The 26248-nt window shown below is 42.7% G+C and overlaps 1 protein-coding gene across 2 annotated transcripts in view; it reads left to right on the forward strand.

The window, feature by feature from the left end:
- LOC134824265 (pro-interleukin-16-like) overlaps positions 1-26248 on the forward strand; it is a 46999-nt gene that overhangs the window by 11883 nt on the left and 8868 nt on the right. For both annotated transcript variants that reach the window (XM_063836047.1, XM_063836046.1), the window contains exons 5-6: positions 11931-12024; positions 12881-12911. In XM_063836047.1, coding sequence (XP_063692117.1) covers positions 11931-12024; positions 12881-12911 — 125 coding nt within the window. The remainder of the gene's footprint in view (positions 1-11930; positions 12025-12880; positions 12912-26248) is intronic.

Below are 26248 nucleotides of genomic sequence, written 5' to 3' on the forward strand. Positions count from 1 at the left end.
GCACGTAGGATCCACCCTGTCAGCTGCTGCAGGATCAGTACGTAGGATCCACCCTGTCAGCTGCTGCAGGATCAGCACGTAGGATCCACCCTGTCAGCTGGTGTAGGATCAGCACGTAGGATCCACCCTGTCAGCTGCTGCAGGATCAGTACGTAGGATCTACCCTGTCAGCTGGTGCAGGATCAGTACGTAGGATCCACCCTGTCAGCTGCTGCAGGATCAGTACGTAGGATCTACCGTGTCAGCTGGTGTAGGATCAGCACGTAGGATCCACCCTGTCAGCTGCTGCAGGATCAGTACGTAGGATCTACCCTGTCAGCTGGTGTAGGATCAGCACGTAGGATCCACCCTGTCAGCTGCTGCAGGATCAGTACGTAGGATCTACCCTGTCAGCTGGTGTAGGATCAGCACGTAGGATCCACCCTGTCAGCTGCTGCAGAATCAGTACGTAGGATCTACCCTGTCAGCTGGTGTAGGATCAGCACGTAGGATCCACCCTGTCAGCTGCTGCAGGATCAGTACGTAGGATCCACCCTGTCAGCTGGTGTAGGATCAGTACGTAGGATCCACCCTGTCAGCTGCTGTATGATCAGTAGGTAGGATCCACCCTGTCAGCTGGTGTATGATCAGTACGTAGGATCCACCCTGTCAGCTGCTGTATGATCAGTACGTAGGAACCACCCTGTCAGCTGCTGTATGATCAGTAGGTAGGATCCACCCTGTCAGCTGGTGTAGGATCAGTACGTAGGATCCACCCTGTCAGCTGCTGCAGGATCAGCACGTAGGATCCACCCTGTCAGCTAGTGTAGGATCAGCACGTAGGATCCACCCTGTCAGCTGCTGTAGGATCAGTACGTAGGATCCACCCTGTCAGCTGCTGCAGGATCAGCACGTAGGATCCACCCTGTCAGCTGCTGCAGGATCAGTACGTAGGATCCACCCTGTCAGCTGGTGCAGGATCAGTACGTAGGATCCACCCTGTCAGCTGCTGCAGGATCAGCACGTAGGATCCACCCTGTCAGCTGCTGTAGGATCAGCACGTAGGATCCACCCTGTCAGCTGCTGTAGGATCAGCACGTAGGATCCACCCTGTCAGCTGCTGTAGGATCAGTACGTAGGATCCACCCTGTCAGCTGCTGCAGGATCAGCACGTAGGATCCACCCTGTCAGCTGCTGCAGGATCAGTACGTAGGGTCCACCCTGTCAGCTGGTGCAGGATCAGCACGTAGGATCCACCCTGTCAGCTGCTGCAGGATCAGCACGTAGGATCCACCCTGTCAGCTGCTGTAGGATCAGCACGTAGGATCCACCCTGTCAGCTGGTGTATGATCAGTAGGTAGGATCCACCCTGTCAGCTGCTGCAGGATCAGTACGTAGGATCCACCCTGTCAGCTGGTGTAGTATCAGCACGTAGGATCCACCCTGTCAGCTGCTGCAGGATCAGCACGTAGGATCCACCCTGTCAGCTGCTGTAGGATCAGCACGTAGGATCCACCCTGTCAGCTGGTGTAGGATCAGTACGTAGGATCCACCCTGTCAGCTGGTGTAGGATCAGCACGTAGGATCCGCCCTGTCAGCTGCTGTAGGATCAGTACGTAGGATCCACCCTGTCAGCTGGTGTAGGATCAGCACGTAGGATCCACCCTGTCAGCTGCTGCAGGATCAGTACATAGGATCCACCCTGTCAGCTGCTGTAGGATCAGCACGTAGGATCCACCCTGTCAGCTGCTGTAGGATCAGCACGTAGGATCCACCCTGTCAGCTGCTGCAGGATCAGCACGTAGGATCCACCCTGTCAGCTGCTGTAGAATCAGTACGTAGGATCCACCCTGTCAGCTGGTGTAGGATCAGCACGTAGGATCCACCCTGTCAGCTGCTGCAGGATCAGTACGTAGGATCCACCCTGTCAGCTGCTGTAGGATCAGCACGTAGGATCCACCCTGTCAGCTGGTGTAGGATCAGTACGTAGGATCCACCCTGTCAGCTGGTGTAGGATCAGCACGTAGGATCCACCCTGTCAGCTGCTGCAGGATCAGTACGTAGGATCCACCCTGTCAGCTGGTGTAGTATCAGCACGTAGGATCCACCCTGTCAGCTGCTGCAGGATCAGTACGTAGGATCCACCCTGTCAGCTGCTGTAGGATCAGTACGTAGGATCCACCCTGTCAGCTGCTGTAGGATCAGCACGTAGGATCCACCCTCTCAGCTGCTGTAGGATCAGCACATAGGATCCACCCTGTCAGCTGCTGCAGGATCAGTACGTAGGATCCACCCTGTCAGCTGGTGTAGGATCAGCACGTAGGATCCGCCCTGTCAGCTGCTGCAGGATCAGTACGTAGGATCCACCCTGTCAGCTGCTGTAGGATCAGCACGTAGGATCCACCCTGTCAGCTGCTGTAGGATCAGCACGTAGGATCCACCCTGTCAGCTGCTGCAGGATCAGCACGTAGGATCCACCCTGTCAGCTGCTGTATGATCAGCACGTAGGATCCACCCTGTCAGCTGCTGCAGGATCAGCACGTAGGATCCACCCTGTCAGCTGCTGTAGGATCAGCACGTAGGATCCACCCTGTCAGCTGCTGCAGGATCAGCACGTAGGATCCACCCTGTCAGCTGCTGCAGGATCAGTACGTAGGATCCACCCTGTCAGCTGCTGTAGGATCAGTACGTAGGACCCACCCTGTCAGCTGGTGCAGGATCAGCACGTAGGATCCACCCTGTCAGCTGGTGCAGGATCAGCACGTAGGATCCACCCTGTCAGCTGCTGCAGGATCAGCACGTAGGATCCACCCTGTCAGCTGCTGTAGGATCAGCACGTAGGATCCACCCTGTCAGCTGCTGCAGGATCAGCACGTAGGATCCACCCTGTCAGCTGCTGCAGGATCAGTACGTAGGATCCACCCTGTCAGCTGCTGTAGGATCAGTACGTAGGATCCACCCTGTCAGCTGCTGTAGGATCAGTACGTAGGATCCACCCTGTCAGCTGGTGCAGGATCAGCACGTAGGATCCACCCTGTCAGCTGCTGCAGGATCAGCACGTAGGATCCGCCCTGTCAGCTGCTGCAGGATCAGTACGTAGGATCCACCCTGTCAGCTGGTGCAGGATCAGCACGTAGGATCCACCCTGTCAGCTGCTGTAGGATCAGCACGTAGGATCCACCCAGTCAGCTGCTGTAGGATCAGCACGTAGGATCCACCCTGTCAGCTGCTGCAGGATCAGCACGTAGGATCCACCCTGTCAGCTGGTGTAGGATCAGTACGTAGGATCCACCCTGTCAGCTGCTGCAGGATCAGTATGTAGGATCCACCCTGTCAGCTGCTGCAGGATCAGCACGTAGGATCCACCCTGTCAGCTGCTGTAGGATCAGCACGTAGGATCCACCCTGTCAGCTGCTGTAGGATCAGCACGTAGGATCCACCCTGTCAGCTGCTGTAGGATCAGCACGTAGGATCCACCCTGTCAGCTGCTGCAGGATCAGTACGTAGGATCCACCCTGCCAGCTGGTGCAGGATCAGCACGTAGGATCCACCCTGTCCAGCTGCTGCAGGATCAGCACGTAGGATCCACCCTGTCAGCTGCTGCAGGATCAGCACGTAGGATCCACCCTGTCAGCTGCTGTAGGATCAGCACGTAGGATCCACCCTGTCAGCTGCTGTAGGATCAGTACGTAGGATCCACCCTGTCAGCTGCTGTAGGATCAGTACGTAGGATCCACCCTGTCAGCTGCTGCAGGATCAGCACGTAGGATCCACCCTGTCAGCTGCTGCAGGATCAGCACGTAGGATCCACCCTGTCCAGCTGGTGTAGGATCGATACGTAGGATCCACCCTGTCAGCTGCTGCAGGATCAGCACGTAGGATCCACCCTGTCAGCCGGTGTAGGATCAGCACGTAGGATCCACCCTGTCAGCTGGTGTAGGATCAGCACGTAGGATCCACCCTGTCAGCTGCTGTAGGATCAGCACGTAGGATCCACCCTGTCAGCTGCTGCAGGATCAGTACGTAGGATCCACCCTGTCAGCTGGTGTAGGATCAGCACGTAGGATCCACCCTGTCAGCTGCTGTAGGATCAGCACGTAGGATCCACCCTGTCCAGCTGGTGTAGGATCAGTACGTAGGATCCACCCTGTCAGCTGCTGCAGGATCAGCACGTAGGATCCACCCTGTCAGCCGGTGTAGGATCAGTACGTAGGATCCACCCTGTCAGCTGGTGTAGGATCAGCACGTAGGATCCACCCTGTCAGCTGCTGTAGGATCAGCACGTAGGATCCACCCTGTCAGCTGCTGCAGGATCAGTACGTAGGATCCACCCTGTCAGCTGCTGTAGGATCAGCACGTAGGACCCACCCTGTCAGCTGATGTAGGATCAGCACGTAGGATCCACCCTGTCAGCTGCTGTAGGATCAGTACGTAGGATCCACCCTGTCAGCTGCTGCAGGATCAGTACGTAGGATCCACCTTGTCAGCTGCTGCAGGATCAGTACGTAGGATCCACCCTGTCAGCTGCTGTAGGATCAGTACGTAGGATCCACCCTGTCAGCTGCTGTAGGATCAGTACGTATGATCCAGCCCGTCAGCTGCTGCAGGATCAGCACGTAGGATCCACCCTGTCAGCTGCTGTAGGATCAGCACGTAGGACCCACCCTGTCAGCTGATGTAGGATCAGCACGTAGGATCCACCCTGTCAGCTGCTGTAGGATCAGTACGTAGGATCCACCCTGTCAGCTGCTGCAGGATCAGTACGTAGGATCCACCTTGTCAGCTGCTGCAGGATCAGTACGTAGGATCCACCCTGTCAGCTGCTGCAGGATCAGTACGTAGGATCCACCCTGTCAGCTGCTGTAGGATCAGTACGTAGGATCCACCCTGTCAGCTGCTGTAGGATCAGCACGTAGGACCCACCCTGTCAGCTGATGTAGGATCAGCACGTAGGATCCACCCTGTCAGCTGCTGTAGGATCAGTACGTAGGATCCACCCTGTCAGCTGCTGCAGGATCAGTACGTAGGATCCACCTTGTCAGCTGCTGCAGGATCAGTACGTAGGATCCACCCTGTCAGCTGCTGTAGGATCAGTACGTAGGATCCACCCTGTCAGCTGCTGTAGGATCAGTACGTATGATCCAGCCCGTCAGCTGCTGCAGGATCATCACGTAGGATCCACCCTGTCCAGCTGCTGTAGGATCAGCACGTAGGATCCACCCTGTCAGCTGGTGTAGGATCAGTACGTAGGATCCACCCTGTCAGCTGGTGCAGGATCAGTACGTAGGATCCACCCTGTCAGCTGCTGCAGGATCAGTACGTAGGATCCACCCTGTCAGCTGCTGTAGGATCAGTACGTAGGATCCACCCTGTCAGCTGGTGTAGGATCAGTACGTAGGATCCACCCTGTCAGCTGGTGTAGGATCAGTACGTAGGATCCACCCTGTCAGCTGGTGCAGGATCAGTACGTAGGATCCACCCTGTCAGCTGCTGCAGGATCAGCACGTAGGATCCACCCTGTCAGCTGCTGTAGGATCAGTACGTAGGATCCACCCTGTCAGCTGCTGCAGGATCAGTACGTAGGATCCACCCTGTCAGCTGCTGTAGGATCAGTACGTAGGATCCACCCTGTCAGCTGGTGTAGGATCAGTACGTAGGATCCACCCTGTCAGCTGGTGTAGGATCAGTACGTAGGATCCACCCTGTCAGCTGCTGCAGGATCAGTACGTAGGATCCACCCTGTCAGCTGGTGTAGGATCAGTACGTAGGATCCACCCTGTCAGCTGCTGTAGGATCAGCACGTAGGATCCACCCTGTCAGCTGGTGTAGGATCAGTACGTAGGATCCACCCTGTCAGCTGGTGCAGGATCAGTACGTAGGATCCACCCTGTCAGCTGCTGCAGGATCAGTACGTAGGATCCACCCTGTCAGCTGCTGTAGGATCAGTACGTAGGATCCACCCTGTCAGCTGGTGTAGGATCAGTACGTAGGATCCACCCTGTCAGCTGCTGTAGGATCAGTACGTAGGATCCACCCTGTCAGCTGCTGTAGGATCAGTACGTATGATCCAGCCCGTCAGCTGCTGCAGGATCAGCACGTAGGATCCACCCTGTCCAGCTGCTGTAGGATCAGCACGTAGGATCCACCCTGTCAGCTGGTGTAGGATCAGTACGTAGGATCCACCCTGTCAGCTGGTGCAGGATCAGTACGTAGGATCCACCCTGTCAGCTGCTGCAGGATCAGCACGTAGGATCCACCCTGTCAGCTGCTGTAGGATCAGTACGTAGGATCCACCCTGTCAGCTGCTGCAGGATCAGTACGTAGGATCCACCCTGTCAGCTGCTGCAGGATCAGCACGTAGGATCCACCCTGTCAGCTGCTGTAGGATCAGTACGTAGGATCCACCCTGTCAGCTGCTGCAGGATCAGTACGTAGGATCCACCCTGTCAGCTGCTGTAGGATCAGTACGTAGGATCCACCCTGTCAGCTGCTGTAGGATCAGCACGTAGGACCCACCCTGTCAGCTGATGTAGGATCAGCACGTAGGATCCACCCTGTCAGCTGCTGTAGGATCAGTACGTAGGATCCACCCTGTCAGCTGCTGCAGGATCAGTACGTAGGATCCACCTTGTCAGCTGCTGCAGGATCAGTACGTAGGATCCACCCTGTCAGCTGCTGTAGGATCAGTACGTAGGATCCACCCTGTCAGCTGCTGTAGGATCAGTACGTATGATCCAGCCCGTCAGCTGCTGCAGGATCAGCACGTAGGATCCACCCTGTCCAGCTGCTGTAGGATCAGCACGTAGGATCCACCCTGTCAGCTGGTGTAGGATCAGTACGTACGATCCACCCTGTCAGCTGGTGCAGGATCAGTACGTAGGATCCACCCTGTCAGCTGCTGCAGGATCAGTACGTAGGATCCACCCTGTCAGCTGCTGTAGGATCAGTACGTAGGATCCACCCTGTCAGCTGGTGTAGGATCAGTACGTAGGATCCACCCTGTCAGCTGGTGTAGGATCAGTACGTAGGATCCACCCTGTCAGCTGGTGCAGGATCAGTACGTAGGATCCACCCTGTCAGCTGCTGCAGGATCAGCACGTAGGATCCACCCTGTCAGCTGCTGTAGGATCAGTACGTAGGATCCACCCTGTCAGCTGCTGCAGGATCAGTACGTAGGATCCACCCTGTCAGCTGCTGTAGGATCAGTACGTAGGATCCACCCTGTCAGCTGGTGTAGGATCAGTACGTAGGATCCACCCTGTCAGCTGGTGTAGGATCAGTACGTAGGATCCACCCTGTCAGCTGCTGCAGGATCAGTACGTAGGATCCACCCTGTCAGCTGGTGTAGGATCAGTACGTAGGATCCACCCTGTCAGCTGCTGTAGGATCAGCACGTAGGATCCACCCTGTCAGCTGGTGTAGGATCAGTACGTAGGATCCACCCTGTCAGCTGGTGCAGGATCAGTACGTAGGATCCACCCTGTCAGCTGCTGCAGGATCAGTACGTAGGATCCACCCTGTCAGCTGCTGTAGGATCAGTACGTAGGATCCACCCTGTTAGCTGGTGTAGGATCAGTACGTAGGATCCACCCTGTCAGCTGGTGTAGGATCAGTACGTAGGATCCACCCTGTCAGCTGGTGCAGGATCAGTACGTAGGATCCACCCTGTCAGCTGCTGCAGGATCAGCACGTAGGATCCACCCTGTCAGCTGCTGTAGGATCAGTACGTAGGATCCACCCTGTCAGCTGCTGCAGGATCAGTACGTAGGATCCACCCTGTCAGCTGCTGTAGGATCAGTACGTAGGATCCACCCTGTCAGCTGGTGTAGGATCAGTACGTAGGATCCACCCTGTCAGCTGGTGTAGGATCAGTACGTAGGATCCACCCTGTCAGCTGCTGCAGGATCAGTACGTAGGATCCACCCTGTCAGCTGCTGTAGGATCAGTACGTAGGATCCAGCCCGTCAGCTGCTGCAGGATCAGCACGTAGGATCCACCCTGTCCAGCTGCTGTAGGATCAGCACGTAGGATCCACCCTGTCAGCTGGTGTAGGATCAGTACGTAGGATCCACCCTGTCAGCTGGTGCAGGATCAGTACGTAGGATCCACCCTGTCAGCTGCTGTAGGATCAGTACGTAGGATCCACCCTGTCAGCTGCTGTAGGATCAGTACGTAGGATCCACCCTGTCAGCTGGTGTAGGATCAGTACGTAGGATCCACCCTGTCAGCTGCTGTAGGATCAGTACGTAGGATCCACCCTGTCAGCTGGTGTAGGATCATTAACTGAGTAGATTCCCAATACTGCGCTGCTAGCTAGTCAGCTCTGTCAAATACCCTATCAGCACATGACACCCGCAATAAACTGCCCATTACACGACTCATGCGAGGTTTTGAAGCAGATGGGGTGGTTAAACTTAATAGTAAATGATGATAGAGATATCAGTTAATTTGTAAAAAAGCGTCACCAGGCTGCCGCACCCTACTCGAATGAACTGGAAGTATGAAATATTTTTGTTCGTTTCCGGAAGTCATACCCTATATATGTTATAGCTCCTAAAACTAACAAATAACGTTTTAATTATAGGCAGATATATAATATTATGTAAAATACAAGTTCCTGTTTCCGGTTACAAATGGGTGACAGCTTAACCAGACTATCCAACTTCCGGTAAAAACAACTTCCGGTAAAATCAACATATTAAAATGGTTTATTTATTGCACAGAACTCTATGAATTAGAACTGTAATATCGTGTCACGTGATGAGTGGATCTCTGATTGGTTGAGTTTCAGTCACGAGGTTGGGTTGGGGAGTTGTGATTGGCTGAACTGGGCCAATTAGGTAATAGTAAGAACTACTCCCTATGTGGTGATGTGAGTTGTAACCATTTATTAAAGGGTTAGCTTATGACGTCCGTACCCTTTAGAGGGGTTTTGACTTTTGAGAGGGGTTTAGAGGGGTTTTAGAGGGGTTTTAGAGAGATGTATTTTTAGAGAGAGGGGTTTTTATAGAGAGGGGTTTTTAGAGCGATTTTTGGAATGATTATGTTAATTTAATTTCCACAGTATAACCAGTAACTACTCGTAGAATGCTGACGCAAGGGGAGGGGTACTGGGGCAGTATCCGAGAAGTACAACCACTGAGGGCATACCTTAGGGTAGACAACTAGGGTAGACAACTAGGGTAGACAACTAGGGTAGAAAACTAGCGTAGACAACTAGGGTAGACTACTAGGGTAGACAACTAAGGTAGAAAACTAGGGTAGACAACTAGGGTAGAAAACTAGGGTAGACAACTAGGGTACACAACTTGGGTACACAACTTGGGTAGACAACTAGGGTTGAAAAATAGGGTAGATAACTAATGTACACAACTAGGGTAGACAACTAGGATAGACACTAAACAACTTTGGGGTTAGTGTAAGGGTTAAAGCAAGGGTTGTGGCTTTATGGTTACTGTAAGAGTACCTTAAATCCAACCACACCCTAAAGTTAACTCCAACTTTAACTTTAACCTTAATTCAACCAACCACTCTGCCGAGCTGACTTTTTGGAAACTTCCAGATGAATATGAGTATGAGAATGGCGGAATATTGCTGACGTATCATCGGACTGGTAATTTACGAAAATGTGTTTTTGAGATGCTGATGTGATTTGCTGACGGAGAGTGGGTCTGAAAATAGTCGAATATTGATGGCGTCTTAGGTGACAAGTCTTTTGTGAAAAAGTAACGCAACCCTAGAACTTAATATTCACTCATTACTATTTAGCTTTGGTTACAATATATAAGTAGGACCACTCTATCCCGTCCTTCGTGATGAATTACCATTTAGCAGGTCATGTGATATTTGTTGGGTCACGTGTTAGTTACGCGGTGTCATGGTTACGTGTTGTTGTATTGTCACGTGCTAGTCATGCGGTGTCACGGTTACGTGTTGTTGTATTGTCATGTGCTAGTCATGCGGTGTCATGGTTACGTGTTGCTATATTGTCACGTGGTCATATCTGCCACACTTATAATTCTGGATCTTTTAAGAGTTACAAATTTAAAAAATCATAAGTCACAGGTATGATTTTATGATAGCTTTACATTTTACAATTCATGAATCCAACTAATCTAGTTCAACAAGATACGTCTTTTAGTATTACAGCAAAGGTGGCAGGCGCAGAAAATATCAGAGTTTTGATTTTTAGAAATAATCATCAAATATGTCGTCAAAAAGTTAAAAAATACGTCAAATCTCCGGATCTGATCAAATTCTATCTGTCTAATTCCTCAAATTCCTAACTTTTTACCGTCAAGAAGTAAACATATTATCTGTAATTTTGTATCTTCTCACCGTACTAACACCGTCATAAGAATGGAGAGTGGATCTTGCGGAGAATAGGCATTAACTTAAATAGTTTTGATTAAATTTAATACAAAATCCTCAACGGTTATAACACTGGATCTTCGTAATTTCATAAGTGTCGTGGAAGATAGTATCGCATTCAATCAACAATCATCACGCCTGCTTTCCCAAATTCATCGCTGGTCAAGGAGAGAAGGAGGAAGTCAACAGATGCTGGATTCTGACGATACTCCCTGACACATTCATCTCCTCAACTTGGTGTTTCTCGAAGAACAAATCTGCTGAGTGTTCCGGCCAGCGAGGTGGTCCTTTCGCCAGATTACATGATGACAAATTATAAAGTTCAAAATCTCATACTTCCCTCACTGTATATAGTGTATACTTGTATAACACTAACAGTTGATGAGAGGCTTCAAACATGGTATTAAGATGGATGCTCCAGTTTTTCTAAAGACTTCTCCATTGGTTCTCTGTTGGTTCGTAGCCGTCCTGGACAGTGTCCATAGTCTGCATTACATGCTAATTAATTAATATGTTAATTGGTTCCCCTAAACCTACAGTGCTTCAATCCAGCATATTAATTACCTGATGACGTAATAATATATGGTGGTCAGATCACCCCAGTTCTCTCCTCCACCCGGGTGGATGGAATAAAATATTTTCTCATTATCCCTTATATGGTCAAATCAGTTCCTCCCTCGACTGAGAGCAGCTCGGAGAGGGTCAGACATCAGAAGTAAAGCTCTTATATTTGTAACGATCGTAATGTTTTATGAAGGAGTATTGCTACCTGGATATCGTGTGTGTGTGTGTGTGTGTGTAGTTGTGTTTGATGGTCCGTTGGTTTGGAGATTGATGTTAATATTTAATGGAAATGTGAATAATTATATCGAGGGGGCCGGGTGGGGGGGGGGGGGGGGGGTAAAACTATTAGTTACATATTATACAGTGTTTTACAATAATTATTGATTATTATAGATTTACTCATCATTGTCAGGTGCTAGTCACGAGGTTTGCAGTGTGATCGTGTGATCACACCCGTGACGCTGATTAATAACATTATATTCTAGCAAACAAACGACTAGCTGTTTGCCAATATCAAACAGAAAAAACAAATTGGGCAGAAAGCAGTCGAAACCGACATTTCGACTGACTTTTAATATGCAACTTAGTTAACCAAGAAACCTGTAAGCCTATAAACTGCCCAACTGTTAGGCTATATTAATGCTTTTCATATAAAGTTACAACAAAGTCTTCATTTTATGTATCCTGGGTTTGGACAGGATATTACCCGCTTAAAATATTTCCATCGCGTTACATAATATATTTACAATAAATTATGCAATCACAACATTATAATCAACAAAATAAATTTAATCACAGAATCTATATGTTAATCCAAGTCTGTAAACGTTTAGACTTTCAAGGTTATTGTGGTTATTCAATAAGCTGCACCCGTTAACGTCTTAAACTTAACCCATCACAAATAATTGATTATTAAGTACTCTACATTGTCAAGTGCTAGTCACGTGATGTCATTACCACGTGCAAGTAACGCGTTGTCATGGTCACGTGCTTTTCAAATGGTGCTATTATTTCAGATGTAAAGGTGGAAAGGTGGAGGTTTTAGTGCACAATAATTCCCGGTCTTTGAACTCAACAACGGAGACCACTCACAGCAGCAACTTACAAAAGGTAAGTCACGTGGTGTTGCCATAGTCACGTGGTGTTGCTATAGTCACGTGGTGTTGCCATAGTCACGTGGTGTTGCCATAGTCACGTGGTGTTGCCATAGTCACGTGGTGTTGCCATAGTCACGTGATGTTGCCATAGTCACGTGGTGTTGCCATAGTCACGTGGTGTTGCCATAGTCACGTGATGTTGCCATAGTCACGTGGTGTTGCCATAGTCACGTGGTGTTGCCATAGTCACGTGGTGTTGCCATAGTCACGTGGTGTTGCCATAGTCACGTGGTGTTGCCATAGTCACGTGGTGTTGCCATAGTCACGTGGTGTTGCCATAGTCACGTGGTGTTGCTATAGTCACGTGGTGTTGCTATAGTCACGTGGTGTTGCCATAGTCACGTGGTGTTGCCATAGTCACGTGGTGTTGCCATAGTCACGTGATGTTGCCATAGTCACGTGGTGTTGCCATAGTCACGTGGTGTTGCCATAGTCACGTGGTGTTGCCATAGTCACGTGGTGTTGCCATAGTCACGTGGTGTTGCATTAACACGTGCTTGTCAAGTGTTGTTATTCACTCTAACACGTGGTAATCCATCGTTTTCTTAATGCTTTGACCCAGTCTCTTACCGAATACCGATTATTAAATGTCCTTCATCAAAGCTATAAAATATCATTTTTGTCATGGAATGTTAAATAGTTCATATTGACTAAAATCCTATGATAATGGGATGGGTTGGACAGCAATTAACCAATTAAAATTGTAAGGTCCTGACCATTCAGCACCTAAAAAAAGTAGTTTGTTAAACTTAATCAATTAATTGATTGTTAAATAATTGTTAATTAGTTGTTAATGTAAGTATTTTCAGTTGAGTACGAACAAAGAAGAGTCATCAATAGGTTAGTGATTTGGAAATAGATTTAAGAAATGATTTAATCACTTCAATTACTTAAATGTAACTTTTTGATGTCGAAACTCGAAGCGCGCTAAGATTTATGCATTCTTTTGAAAAGTCAAGCTATCACGCGGTTTAATGTGCCACCAACTAATTGCGCCGTCACAGGTTTGCGTCTTTATCGACAGTCGATGATCGACTGCTACCTGAAATATCGAAGTTTTTCGATAAAAATTATGATATTTTTGTGAGAATCATAATTATATTTTACGGTTTTATTACTAAACGGTCAAGGTAAGAATTTAACCCCCACCTACCCTTGATAAATACCCTGACGCTACAGTAGATTATTGAGGAAATTGAACATACAATTATTATAAATGGGTGTCGTGGTGCTGGTACATCAACCTATTAACCATTTCAAAATCCTATTTTTTCATTAAATACTTTTCAAATTTCACAGAGTACAGCTATAAATGAATATAAAATAGAATCGTTCAAAATATTAGTTTAAAAATTTATTAGTTAATTAACTTTTAAGTTAATTAAGCTGTATCAACTATCTCTTTCAACCTCCTCTCTCTCTGCACTTACAGTTCACTTAATTTAACTACTGGTTACAGCGTACTTAACTCAAGTTCTACTTAGCTAAATGAAAATCTAAAATTTCCCGACTATGAAGCAGAGTGCAGATACCTGGTACTGGAAACAGAGATATTTACCAAGATATTTACCAAGCTTCCAGATTGTACGTAATAAAATGTTTACCATAACTTACAAACTTTAATTTACTACAACTGGCATTTTACTAGTATTTTACTAGCATTTTACTAGAACTAACAAACTTGCACTGCTAGTAACGTTTTTAAGTTAGTAAGGTAGATGTGACGCTGTGGCAAAGTCGCTGGGTCAATCGTATTACATAAAGATCTATAGGGAGCACTGAGCAAGCGTTTATATTATCAATATTTTATTGATATTTTATTAATTAAGGAGGTTATTAGTTAAGGAGATTTTATTAATTAAGGAGGCGAATGGAATACTTTATTTTTTTTAGATTGCCAAATTCCAGTTTATGTGTCACCTGAAAGGCTGTTCCTGAAATTCTGTAAGAACGTATGTATTCACAAATAAATATACGCTATGAAAATGATATGTAGTAACAGTGTTAACAGTGTTAACATGTTGATGAGGCAGAATGAGTTTGGAACCCCCCCGGCCCCCACTTATGTGTTGAAGTCATTAAATGTCAGGTCCAACCCCCAAAAAAAACTCTGTTTTACCTCAAATTTCCATTTTGGGATTGGGTTTTTTTGGGTTTTTTGGGGTTGGACACCCCCCAATATCAAGACAAATCACCGACATTTGAAGTGATCTGTTTGAACTAAACGGTAAAATGGTTGATCACTCAATTTCAAGAACAAGTATAACCTAATACAGGTAGTGTATGAAGTGGTGATATTGAGAAATGCTGATTCTAAACAATGGCAATAGTATTTGGTTCACGGTCTTCCTAATCACATTTTACAAGATTTGTAAATTTATTTATTTTTGAATATAGTTAGAACAAGAAGGTTTCCTCCATTAAAATTCCAGTTGATGATAGAGATTATGGCAGAACTGGGAAGTAAATTAATATCTGTATCGTGATCATCATTATCATTCCGAATATATTGTCGTTAATGTACCGAGCTGAGAGTAAAAAGCTCTTTTATATTGTCGTTAATGTACCGAGCTGAGAGTAAAAAGCTCTTTTATATTGTCGTTAATGTACCGAGCTGAGAGTAAAAAGCTCTTTTATATTGTCGTTAATGTACCGAGCTGAGAGTAAAAAGCTCTTTTATATTGTCGTTAATGTACCGAGCTGAGAGTAAAAAGCTCTTTTATATTGTCGTTAATGTACCGAGCTGAGAGTAAAAAGCTCTTTTATATTGTCGTTAATGTACCGAGCTGAGAGTAAAAAGCTCTTTTATATTGTCGTTAATGTACCGAGCTGAGAGTAAAAAGCTCTTTTATATTGTCGTTAATGTACCGAGCTGAGAGTAAAAAGCTCTTTTATATTGTCGTTAATGTACCGAGCTGAGAGTAAAAAGCTCTTTTATATTGTCGTTAATGTACCGAGCTGAGAGTAAAAAGCTCTTTTATATTGTCGTTAATGTACCGAGCTGAGAGTAAAAAGCTCTTTTAAAAACTACAATTTGTCGTTAATGTACCGAGCTGAGAGTAAAAAGCTCTTTTATATTGTCGTTAATGTACCGAGCTGAGAGTAAAAAGCTCTTTTATATTGTCGTTAATGTACCGAGCTGAGAGTAAAAAGCTCTTTTATATTGTCGTTAATGTACCGAGCTGAGAGTAAAAAGCTCTTTTAAAAACTACAATTTGTCGTTAATGTACCGAGCTGAGAGTAAAAAGCTCTTTTAAAAACTACAATTTGTCGTTAATGTACCGAGCTGAGAGTAAAAAGCTCTTTTAAAAACTACAATTTGTCGTTAATGTACCGAGCTGAGAGTAAAAAGCTCTTTTAAAAACTACAATTTGTCGTTAATGTACCGAGCTGAGAGTAAAAAGCTCTTTTAAAAACTACAATTTTCAGTCTTAATGTACCGAGCTGAGAGTAAAAAGCTCTTTTAAAAACTACAATTTTCAGTCTTAATGTACCGAGCTGAGAGTAAAAAGCTCTTTTAAAAACTACAATTTTCAGTCTTAATGTACCGAGCTGAGAGTAAAAAGCTCTTTTAAAAACTACAATTTGTCGTTAATGTACCGAGCTGAGAGTAAAAAGCTCTTTTAAAAACTACAATTTTCAGTCTTAAAAGTTAAAATAGCAATTTTATCCAATACTTACAAATATTTACCTTTTCCTCAGGGTGTGCCCCCGGCAAGTTTCCATAAACGATATTTTATGATCGGCGCCGATAATCGCTTATTGAGCGCCGATCATAAAATATCGTTTATGGAAACTTGCCGTGCCCCCTATCATCATAAGTTATATCGTTTAACATATTCGTTTTGCAACATTATTTTGTGTGGAGTTTAAATCAATTATAGCCATTATATATATAATAATAGTATGTATATCTCTCACGATTTTCACGGAAAATCGTGCTAAAGTTGATATCGTGGTGTCAGTAAAATGGCAACAGATATATAATATTATATAGTCATTTTGTCCTTCCATAATATCTCTATTTATAGATAATAGTAAGAATTATTCCCATCTTCCCTCAGGGACTTCTCACGCCCACGCCAGGTCAAATTAACCGTTACCATGGTAAATTGGTTGGTTGGTGTGACTGCACATTTTTATGTTTAAGTTTAACGTATTTTCAATAGCTTTTATACCTTATAAAGGTTTGTTGGAAGGTAGAATGTCGGTACACATTCGACATCATACAAATGTAGTTTGAGCCATGCATTCCACAAATAGTTCCACAGTGAGTTGTTTGTAACGGTTACCAGGTAAAAAGAGGTTGGGTAGTTGGGGAGGAGTTAAGACGACGCATTGCACAATGCACAGTGCACAATGCACAGTGCACAGTGCACAAAACACAATGCACAATGCACAGTGCACAGTGTACAATGCACAGTGCACAGTGCACAAAACACAATGCACAGTGCACAGTGCTACCAGCTGAGAAGGGGGTTTCGCAGTAGATTAATTAATATGACACTTTTTAGATCAGCAAATAAACGTATCGTAGTGCAGTGAAATGCCCTATTCGGTGTGCAACTTTCACAATGAACAGGTAAATATCCTCGATTCATCTTATCTGATAGTTTCCGTCTCTCTGGTCCAGAGATCAAACCTCACCTTTCAGTGTAACCTTGATAAAGTCCAATGCGTGACGAAAATTTGGTTTTACAGTTTACTTAGTTCCTTGTTTCACTTTGTTCGCAGTTTTATTTCGGGAGACGTGAAGTCTAAAATGAAAGCTAAATTCGTCTCAAACTCACGCTCAGCCTTAAGATCTATTTGTCTCTCATTTTGACGACCTGATGAGACAGTGCTATTTTTCCTGAATTTATTATTCTCTTTTTCACTGTCAACGTTTGGCGCAGAAGTGGTGTAAGAGCAACATACCAGCAACATACCAGCAACATACCAGCAACATACCAGCTTGTTCAAGCATTTCATTCATCATCTATAACGTTTGGCACAGAAGTGGTGTAAGAGCAACATACCAGCTTGTTCAAGCATTTCATTCATCATCTATAACGTTTGGCACAGAAGTGGTGTAAGAGCAACATACCAGCTTGTTCAAGCATTTCATTCATCATCTATAACGTTTGGCACAGAAGTGGTGTAAGAGCAACATACCAGCTTGTTCAAGCATTTCATTCATCATCTATAACGTTTGGCACAGAAGTGGTGTAAGAGCAACATACCAGCTTGTTCAAGCATTTCATTCATCATCTATAACGTTTGGCACAGTAGTGGTGTAAGAGCAACATACCAGCTTGTTCAAGCATTTCATTCATCATCTATAACGTTTGGCGCAGAAGTGGTGTAAGAGCAACATACCAGCAACATACCAGCAACATACCAGCAACATACCAACATACCAGCAACATACCAGCAACATACCAGCAACATACCAGCTTGTTCAAGCATTTCATTCATCATCTATAACGTTTGGCACAGAAGTGGTGTAAGAGCAACATACCAGCTTGTTCAAGCATTTCATTCATCATCTACACAGAAGTGGTGTAAGAGCAACATACCAGCTTGTTCAAGCATTTCATTCATCATCTACATAATCTTCTATTATAATCAAAAGCTGGTACAGTGACAGAACAAAAGAAAGATCTGAGTACAGGATAAATTTAGGTAGTGGAAACTTTCATGAACTTAATGAAATTGAACTTATATTTCATGAACTTAATGAAATTGAACTTAACTTTCATGAACTTAATGAAATGGAACTTATCTTTCATGAACTTAATGAAATTGAACTTATCTTTCATGAACTTAGTGAAATTGAACTTAACTTTCATGAACTTAATGAAATTGAACTTATCTTTCATGAACTTAATGAAATTGAACTTATCTTTCATGAACTTAATGAAATTGAACTTAACTTTCATGAACTTAATGAAATTGAACTTATCTTTCATGAATTTAATGAAATTGAACTTAACTTTCATGAACTTAATGAAATTTAACTTAACTTTCATGAACTTAATGAAATTGAACTTAACTTTCATGAAATTAATGAAATTGCAATGAATGTTGGGATCATCTGTACATCGGTAATAATTTTTGCGTGTAAGATGTAAGATAATAATGATAATACAAATAATAATATAAGTTATGCTTGTAATTAGACTTAATGAACCCTTTTAAATGTTGGATTTTATTTCTTTTATTATTATTATTATTTCTTGAATCTTGAACCTTCTAAATATGTGAACCTCACCTAATCTTATAATTCGCTGTGCGACCTGTGCGACCAGCCTGGACATTGTACAATACATTGGCTGGTATACCGTAATTCAGCAGGGGCCTGGAATTTTAATCGTGGGAAATAAGTTAACCTGGACCCAATCGATCTGTGCTAAGTGCAGGCCCCTGTCAATTTATACCGTAAATACCGTAATTGTAGCTGTACTCTGTAATCTCTCTCTTTCTCTCTCTGGCTAGACAGGGTTATTGTTATAAAATCTTGGCTTGGCACTAGTGCCCAGTACATTACATCACTAATACACTCTGAATACCTTGAGGTTAGCCCTAATTATTCATTATAATATTATATAGTTGAATTGAAAGAATTTGAAAATTGTCTGTTATACCCTGCAACTATTTGAAGAATGTTTTGGTCACCTTGAGACGTCATTAGACCACCTGCAAATCATGGGCCAATTCCACCAATAGGGCCTCATTAATTTAATTAATTGATTAATTAAATTCGTTATACTCGTTATATATTCGTTATACTCGTTATATACTCGTTATACTCGTTATACTCGTTATACTCGTTATACTCGTTATACTCGTTATGCTCGTTATACTCGTTATACTCGTTATACTCGTTATACTCGTTATACTCGTTATACTCGTTATACTCGTTATAATTCTACTTGCTAGTCGCGAGGTCGTGATTAAAATGTAGGATAAGTTAATTCGCCGACTCTTTGAAAGTCAGATTTGTAACATTTTCCCGCGGGAAGCCGGGAGCCTAATCTAGGACTGAACGGCTGCAATCTAATAGATGACTTCAACTTAACTGTGTTGTTATATAGCGGGGTTATTGTTGTGCAATTAGAGTATTGAGAAAATCTGTGAGGACCCACGGTTATTAACGTTATTTATGTTATTAAGTTACTGATGTTATTAATTAATAATATAACCCACTTTTGATATTCTGAGTTATCACCGTCAATACTGATCTCTTTAACAAGAGCTCATGAAAATTAAGTTTGTCAATACTGCACAATGCACATACAGGGTGATTTGAAAATAATGTGTGGAATGTAAAAATCGATATTTTTTTAATGAAGGAAGAAAGGAGCAAATTTTGAAAGGTGAATTGCTATCAGTTTTCATAAACGTTACAAATTTCATTCTTGCCTCTCATTTGATTCTAACTCATATTTTGGTTGATTTTTGGCAGTTTTCCAAAAAGTTTGGTTGTAATTACACTTATTACTTTATTACGCACACAACAATACCCACTTTTTGTAATTTAATATCAAAACAACAGTTCATTACATTGTTTGGATGTTAAAACATCGTTACCAGACAAGATATTGGCTGTGGATGTGGTAGTGGTGATAAAGTAAAGAGGCTTTGTTACCTTTTATTAATAAATAATTTGATAATTAATGATAATTTAATATTTAATACTACTGTAACTACTTGATAAACTATATTAAACTAATTAAACTGCTTTGAACATATAAAACTATACATTTATTTACGTACATTTCAATCAAATTACCTGTACAACACTACAACCTCTCGTGTGTTGAGAAACATTTGCACTACTTAAATTCTGATGCGTAGAATAAAACTACATGAACAATCTTACTCTTAAGTAGATCTATCATTCGCAGCGTTTCCTGCTAATAAAATGACAGTGATAACCCAACTACATAATATTACTGGTACTAGATAACGAGCAGGTAATCAGTAGATAATTAGTTGGTGATTATCTGGTAATTACTTATAATCGTGCGCGTTTTGAGCCTCATCATTTTACTTCAGATCACATAACTCAAATAATCAAGTTGGCAGCAACAGAAAATATGTATCATATCATATTATATATATTATATAATTGGGCGTGGCTTACGAAACTTTCAGGAAATCTAAGTTTGACCTATGTCTATAATCTCTGAAATTTTGGTGCAATTTGGAGACGAATTACGTGAGTTATTAAGAGGTTGCGTGTTGGTAGTCACTTTTGGGCCACCCTGTATTATACTATTATGTTATACTAGTGCTCTAGTGTAACCCGGCCTTCGGCCGGGATTTCACTGCCGCAGTTAAAAAGGGTATAGTATAGTTAAAAAGGGTATAGTATAGTTAAAAAGGGTATAGTAGGAGTAATTACCCGCTGAGTCAAAACCTGCATTAGGTGACCCAATAGTTTCTTAAACAATAATCTCATAATCAGTTATTTTTTGTGGATAATTAAGTCATTAGTAGCCATGAGGCACCACATTCCATGATCATAAGGTCTGAACACCGACTATTATACCTCATCACTCCCGTCTTGAACCGCTTTCCATTTTTATTTAAATCGTTATAGAAATTAACCCTTGTTAACTCCGCACCACACCCGCCTATTATATTTGAAAACACGCATAACATTGTCGTATGAACTCTCTCTCTCTCTCTCTGCAGTCCAAACAGACCCCAAACACTAACAGTCCCCCCTCCCCTAATAAGCTTATGGTATAAAATTACAGCGAATCTTCCGGGCTAATCCAATTACGACGCTACTTAAATGCAGCTATAACATATTATACAGTAATGAGAGCGAGAGAGCAAGCCCCGTAACTCTTGCCGTTCTGCTCAAGCAATTTTATGTAACATTTGTGGTGCAAAACCATCATTTAAACCACTTACCACCGGCCGATTTAAAAAAAAATTTCTTATGGGCTTTCATTTCATAAAAAAAAAATCAGAGTTTTGTCGGCACTATACCGAAAAAACCAGTCCCGTAACTCTTACCGCATTTTTTGTATAACCGACCGGAAATTACACACGGACACACAGACGATCAGACAGACACACACACATTCTGGTGTTATTAAGGTGACTATATTTCATGTTGCAGGAGAGTGAGTAGGCAACAAACCATTTTTATGATGATATAAAAATTAGTCACTGAAATGAAAAGTCTAGATAATATAGCAAAGTAATTTAAATTTAAATTTCAGTTTCCATCTCCTAAATTTCAGTTTCCATCTCCTATCCTATATCAGGTTTACTAATAAATAAAGAGATATCAAAAAAGAAGGAACCGAGGTCTACATTTATGATTAAAACTGCGAATCATCATCAGCACGGTATATCGTGGACATAATGTTCTTGGATTTGCATTACCCTATATTTTTATTATTACAATTTCTGATATCCTTCTTTGCAGTGACCTAATAAACTACGAAAGAGTTTTGCCTTTCCTATATTTTTCAGATTTCCCTTCTTTTGTATAATCAACTTTCATTGTCGTTGGTGGGTTTTTTTCTTTTTGCACAGTGGTGGTGTCCATTTATCATCAACATAATCTTTTATTATAATTAAAAGCTGGTACAGTGACAGAACAAAAGAAAGATCTGAGTGGGGGGGTACCAATGGCATAAATGGCATAATGGAGAATTGGCCAATAAAAATTTCCATTTATGCCATAAAACGTATGCCATTTATGCCATTTTTGATATAATACATTTCTATTTTCTTTATTTGTCATATGAATCTTTAACGATCATTCCAAGCGTTATAAAGCATGAAACATGTCTCTCATTCAAGTACTAATAATAATTTGCGAATTTAAAGTCAAATATGAAGACCTAAATTCATGGCATAAATGGAGAATTGGCCAATAAAAATTTCCGTTTATGCCATAAAACGTATGCCATTTATGCCATTTTATGCCATTGGTACCCCCCCATCTGAGTACATGATACATTTGGGTAGTGGAAACTTTCATGAACTTAATGAAATTGAAGAAGTAGCGAACTGCAATGAATTTTGGGACCATCTGTAATCTGTATGTTTATTGTATAGGTACAGATTACACTATAACGGGATTAAAATTATTTTAATAATGTTTGCGTGTAAGATGTAACTATGTCACATTGCGACAGAGACTGCAAATAAAGAAATGAATGTATACAAGTTAACGTTTTTAAACAGTTTAAACTGTTTTATTATTTCTATGATATCATATTCTTTGTTATATTCAAAATTCAGGTTACCTAATGGCTAATTGTTATTTCGCAAAATAGATATATTTATATGATACACGGAACGAAACGAAAGACATTCAGAACGAAACGAAGCACAGCCAGAAAGATTCACTTGTATTCTATTTATAGTCTCTACATTATTCTCTTAACGAGCAATCGTCAGTAATCTACAGTAATCTAAACTACAGTTATCTTAACTCAGTCTCTACTCCTGGTTCAAATTACTCTGACCGTATCTGCTATATTCTCTGGCGGGCTTTAACTTTTCATTATATTCTAGTTACCTTGGAGGTAAAGATATTAAGCTACTATTCACTAGAATAACTATAAATTCAACACTTAACTGAATCGTATCAAAATTAAAGAATGTGTTAAAAAAATACGACACCTGGTTAATTCCAATTCTATTTATAGCCCCTTATGATTATCTGAGTCTTAGACAACTCAGTTAGCAACAAATATCTTCTCTTCCGAAGACAGGATAATAGTGAATAATTAGTGAATAATTATATTAAACTTTTTTTCCCTTTTGTCAGTACTAAATTGTAATTTTTCATTATTACATATATTAACATTAACTATTTTTTTAAATTAAAAAACAGATTAACAATAATTGTAATCGAGAATATTATTTTTCACTCGTCTCGAAAATAACTGACATAAGAACCCCCGTGATTACACGTTCATTGATTTTAAAATTTCAAATTATGTAACCTGTGTCCTACTTATATACTTCTTCAATTTGGGTAGGAATTCTTGTTTCTCAATTGAAAATTATAAATTACTTTAGTCACGATATCCATAGCAACTTAACTATTAATTTTACAACTTCCTAATTTTGTCAACCACTTTATTCACTTAATTATAACCACTTTGTTATTGATTTAGGGCAAATTAAAATCATATCTATTACTTTCTGCTTCCTCATAGACTGAACTAAAGGGCAGTTGACCAATAACCGGTAGTCTATACGGTTATCTAGGGTAAACAGGGTAAAGATCTTGATTATGTCTGGAATTCAAGTTATTTTACTGAAATTTAATTGCTATAGTTATGCAACCTTCTGTGATGGTTCACAAAATAAATTAATAGGTTCACCACTATCGTGAGGCACCAATATTGTATTCTCATTATATAGAGTAATTACTGTAATTTTATGAGTTTGAATCCATTTTTTTGTAATTGAATAGCTCCCAAGGTTGATATAGACAATAAAATACTCTGATTATTAATAATGGTTATTTCATTTGTAGAATTTCTACTTAAGTATGGAAATATCGAGCACGTTTTTATGCAAATTTAAAAACTAAATCACCAATTTTGAGAAACTATACTTCTTTCTCTCCGTTTAGAGATCCAGCATCAACGAGTGAAAGTGTGATGTCACGCGTTAACTGTGTCACGTTTTAACTTTGTCACGTGTTAACTGTGTCACGTGTTAACTGTGTCACGTGTTAACTGTGTCACGTGTTAACTGTGTCACGTGTTAACTGTGTCACGTGTTAACTGTGTCACCTGTTAACTGTGTCACGTGTTAACTGTGTCACGTGTTAACTGTGTCACGTGTTAACTGTGTCACGTGTTAACTGTGTCACGTGTTAACTGTGTCACGTGTTAACTGTGTCACGTGTTAACTGTGTCACGTGTTAACTGTGTCACGTGTTAACTGTGTCACGTGTTAACTGTGTCACGTGTTAACTGTGTCACGCGTTAACTGTGTCACGTGTTAACTGTGACACGTGTTAACTGTGTCGCGTGTTAACTGTGTCACGTGTTAACTGTGTCACGTGTTAACTGTGTCACGTGTTAACTGTGTCACGCGTTAACTGTGTCACGTGTTAACTGTGTCAAGTGTTAACTGTGTCACGCGTTAACTGTGTCACGTGTTAACTGTGTCACGTGTTAACTGTGTCGCGTGCTAACTGTGTCACGTGTTAACTGTGTCACGTGTTAACTGTGTCACGTGTTAACTGTGTCACGTGTTAACTGTGTCACGTGTTAACTGTGACACGTGTTAACTGTGTCACGTGTTAACTGTGTCACGTGTTAACTGTGTCACGTGTTAACTGTGTCACGTGTTAACTGTGTCACGTGTTAACTGTGTCACGTGTTAACTGTGTCACGTGTTAACTGTGTCACGTGTTAACTGTGTCACGTGTTAACTGTGTCACGTGTTAACTGTGTCACGTGTTAACTGTGTCACGTGTTAACTGTGTCACGTGTTAACTGTGTCACGTGTTAACTGTGTCACGTGTTAACTGTGTCACGTGTTAACTGTGTCACGTGTTAACTGTGTCACGTGTTAATTGTGTCACGTGTTAACTGTGTCACGTGTTAATTGTGTCACGTGTTAACTGTGTCACGTGTTAACTGTGTCACGTGTTAACTGTGTCACGTGTTAACTGTGTCACGTGTTAACTGTGTCACGTGTTAACTGTGTCACGTGTTAACTGTGTCACGTGTTAACTGTGTCACGTGTTAACTGTGTCACGTGTTAACTGTGTCACGTGTTAGCTGTGTCACGTGTTAACTGTGTCACGTGTTAACTGTGTCACGTGTTAACTGTGTCACGTGTTAACTGTGTCACGTGTTAACTGTGTCACGTGTTAACTGTGTCACGTGTTAACTGTGTCACGTGTTAACTGTGTCACGTGTTAACTGTGTCACGTGTTAACTGTGTCGCGTGTTAACTGTGTCACGTGTTAACTGTGTCACGTGTTAACTGTGTCACGTGTTAACTGTGTCACGTGTTAACTGTGTCACGTGTTAACTGTGTCACGTGTTAACTGTGTCACGTGTTAACTGTGTCACGTGTTAACTGTGTCACGTGTTAACTGTGTCACGTGTTAACTGTGTCACGTGTTAACTGTGTCACGTGTTAACTGTGTCGCGTGTTAACTGTGTCACGTGTTAACTGTGTCGCGTGTTAACTGTGTCACGTGTTAACTGTGTCGCGTGTTAACTGTGTCACGTGTTAACTGTGTCACGTGTTAACTGTGTCACGTGTTAACTGTGTCACGTGTTAACTGTGTCACGTGTTAACTGTGTCACGTGTTAACTGTGTCACGTGCTAGCTGTGTCACGTGTTAACTGTGTCACGTGTTAACTGTGTCACGTGCTAACTGTGTCACGTGCTAACTGTGTCACGTGTTAACTGTGTCACGTGTTAACTGTGTCACGTGTTAACTGTGTCACGTGTTAACTGTGTCACGTGTTAACTGTGTCACGTGTTAACTGTGTCACGTGTTAACTATGTCACGTGTTAACTATGTCACGTGTTAACTGTGTCACGTGTTAACTGTGTCACGTGTTAACTGTGTCACGTGTTAACTGTGTCACGTGTTAACTGTGTCACTGAGCAGGTATGACGACACAACGGTACTTTGAGTAATGTTATAACTTCCCGTTTTATGTTATTGTTATGGGCGGGGGTAATTCCTCACGCTAAATACACACAATATTTACCAGGGGGGGGGGGGGGGGGGGGTAATGACTACTTTTGGGGACTTGGGGAATTACGTCAACGATTTTACCCCGAGTCCCCATGATTTTTAGTCCCCATTAGTCCCCAAAAGTCTCCATTAGTCCCCATTTAGATGATTTTTAGTCCCCATTAGTCCCCAAAAGTCTCCATTGGTAGTCATTACCCCCCCCCCCCCCCCCCCCCCCCCCCCCCCATTTACCACCTTGTCATTCCACATAATATCTTATACAACCTGTAACCTAGATACATATATAATTATCTTGAAGGTATTTTCAGTAGGTGGTGTAGGTTTATAATCTACCAAGACTCGCGCCGAGTTGGACTCATCGACTGTCTTTTGGATATTTAGAACAAACATTTTACGAGTATCACCCGTTAAGTGTAGTAGTATTAACGTTGTAGAAGATAGTGAACGTTTGACCGCTAAGGTGCAGTCTGTATAT

Source organism: Bolinopsis microptera, chromosome 12 (genome assembly GCF_026151205.1).
Source record: "Bolinopsis microptera isolate Bmic1 chromosome 12, MBARI_Bmic_1.0, whole genome shotgun sequence".
Classification (NCBI taxonomy): Eukaryota; Metazoa; Ctenophora; class Tentaculata; order Lobata; family Bolinopsidae; genus Bolinopsis; species Bolinopsis microptera.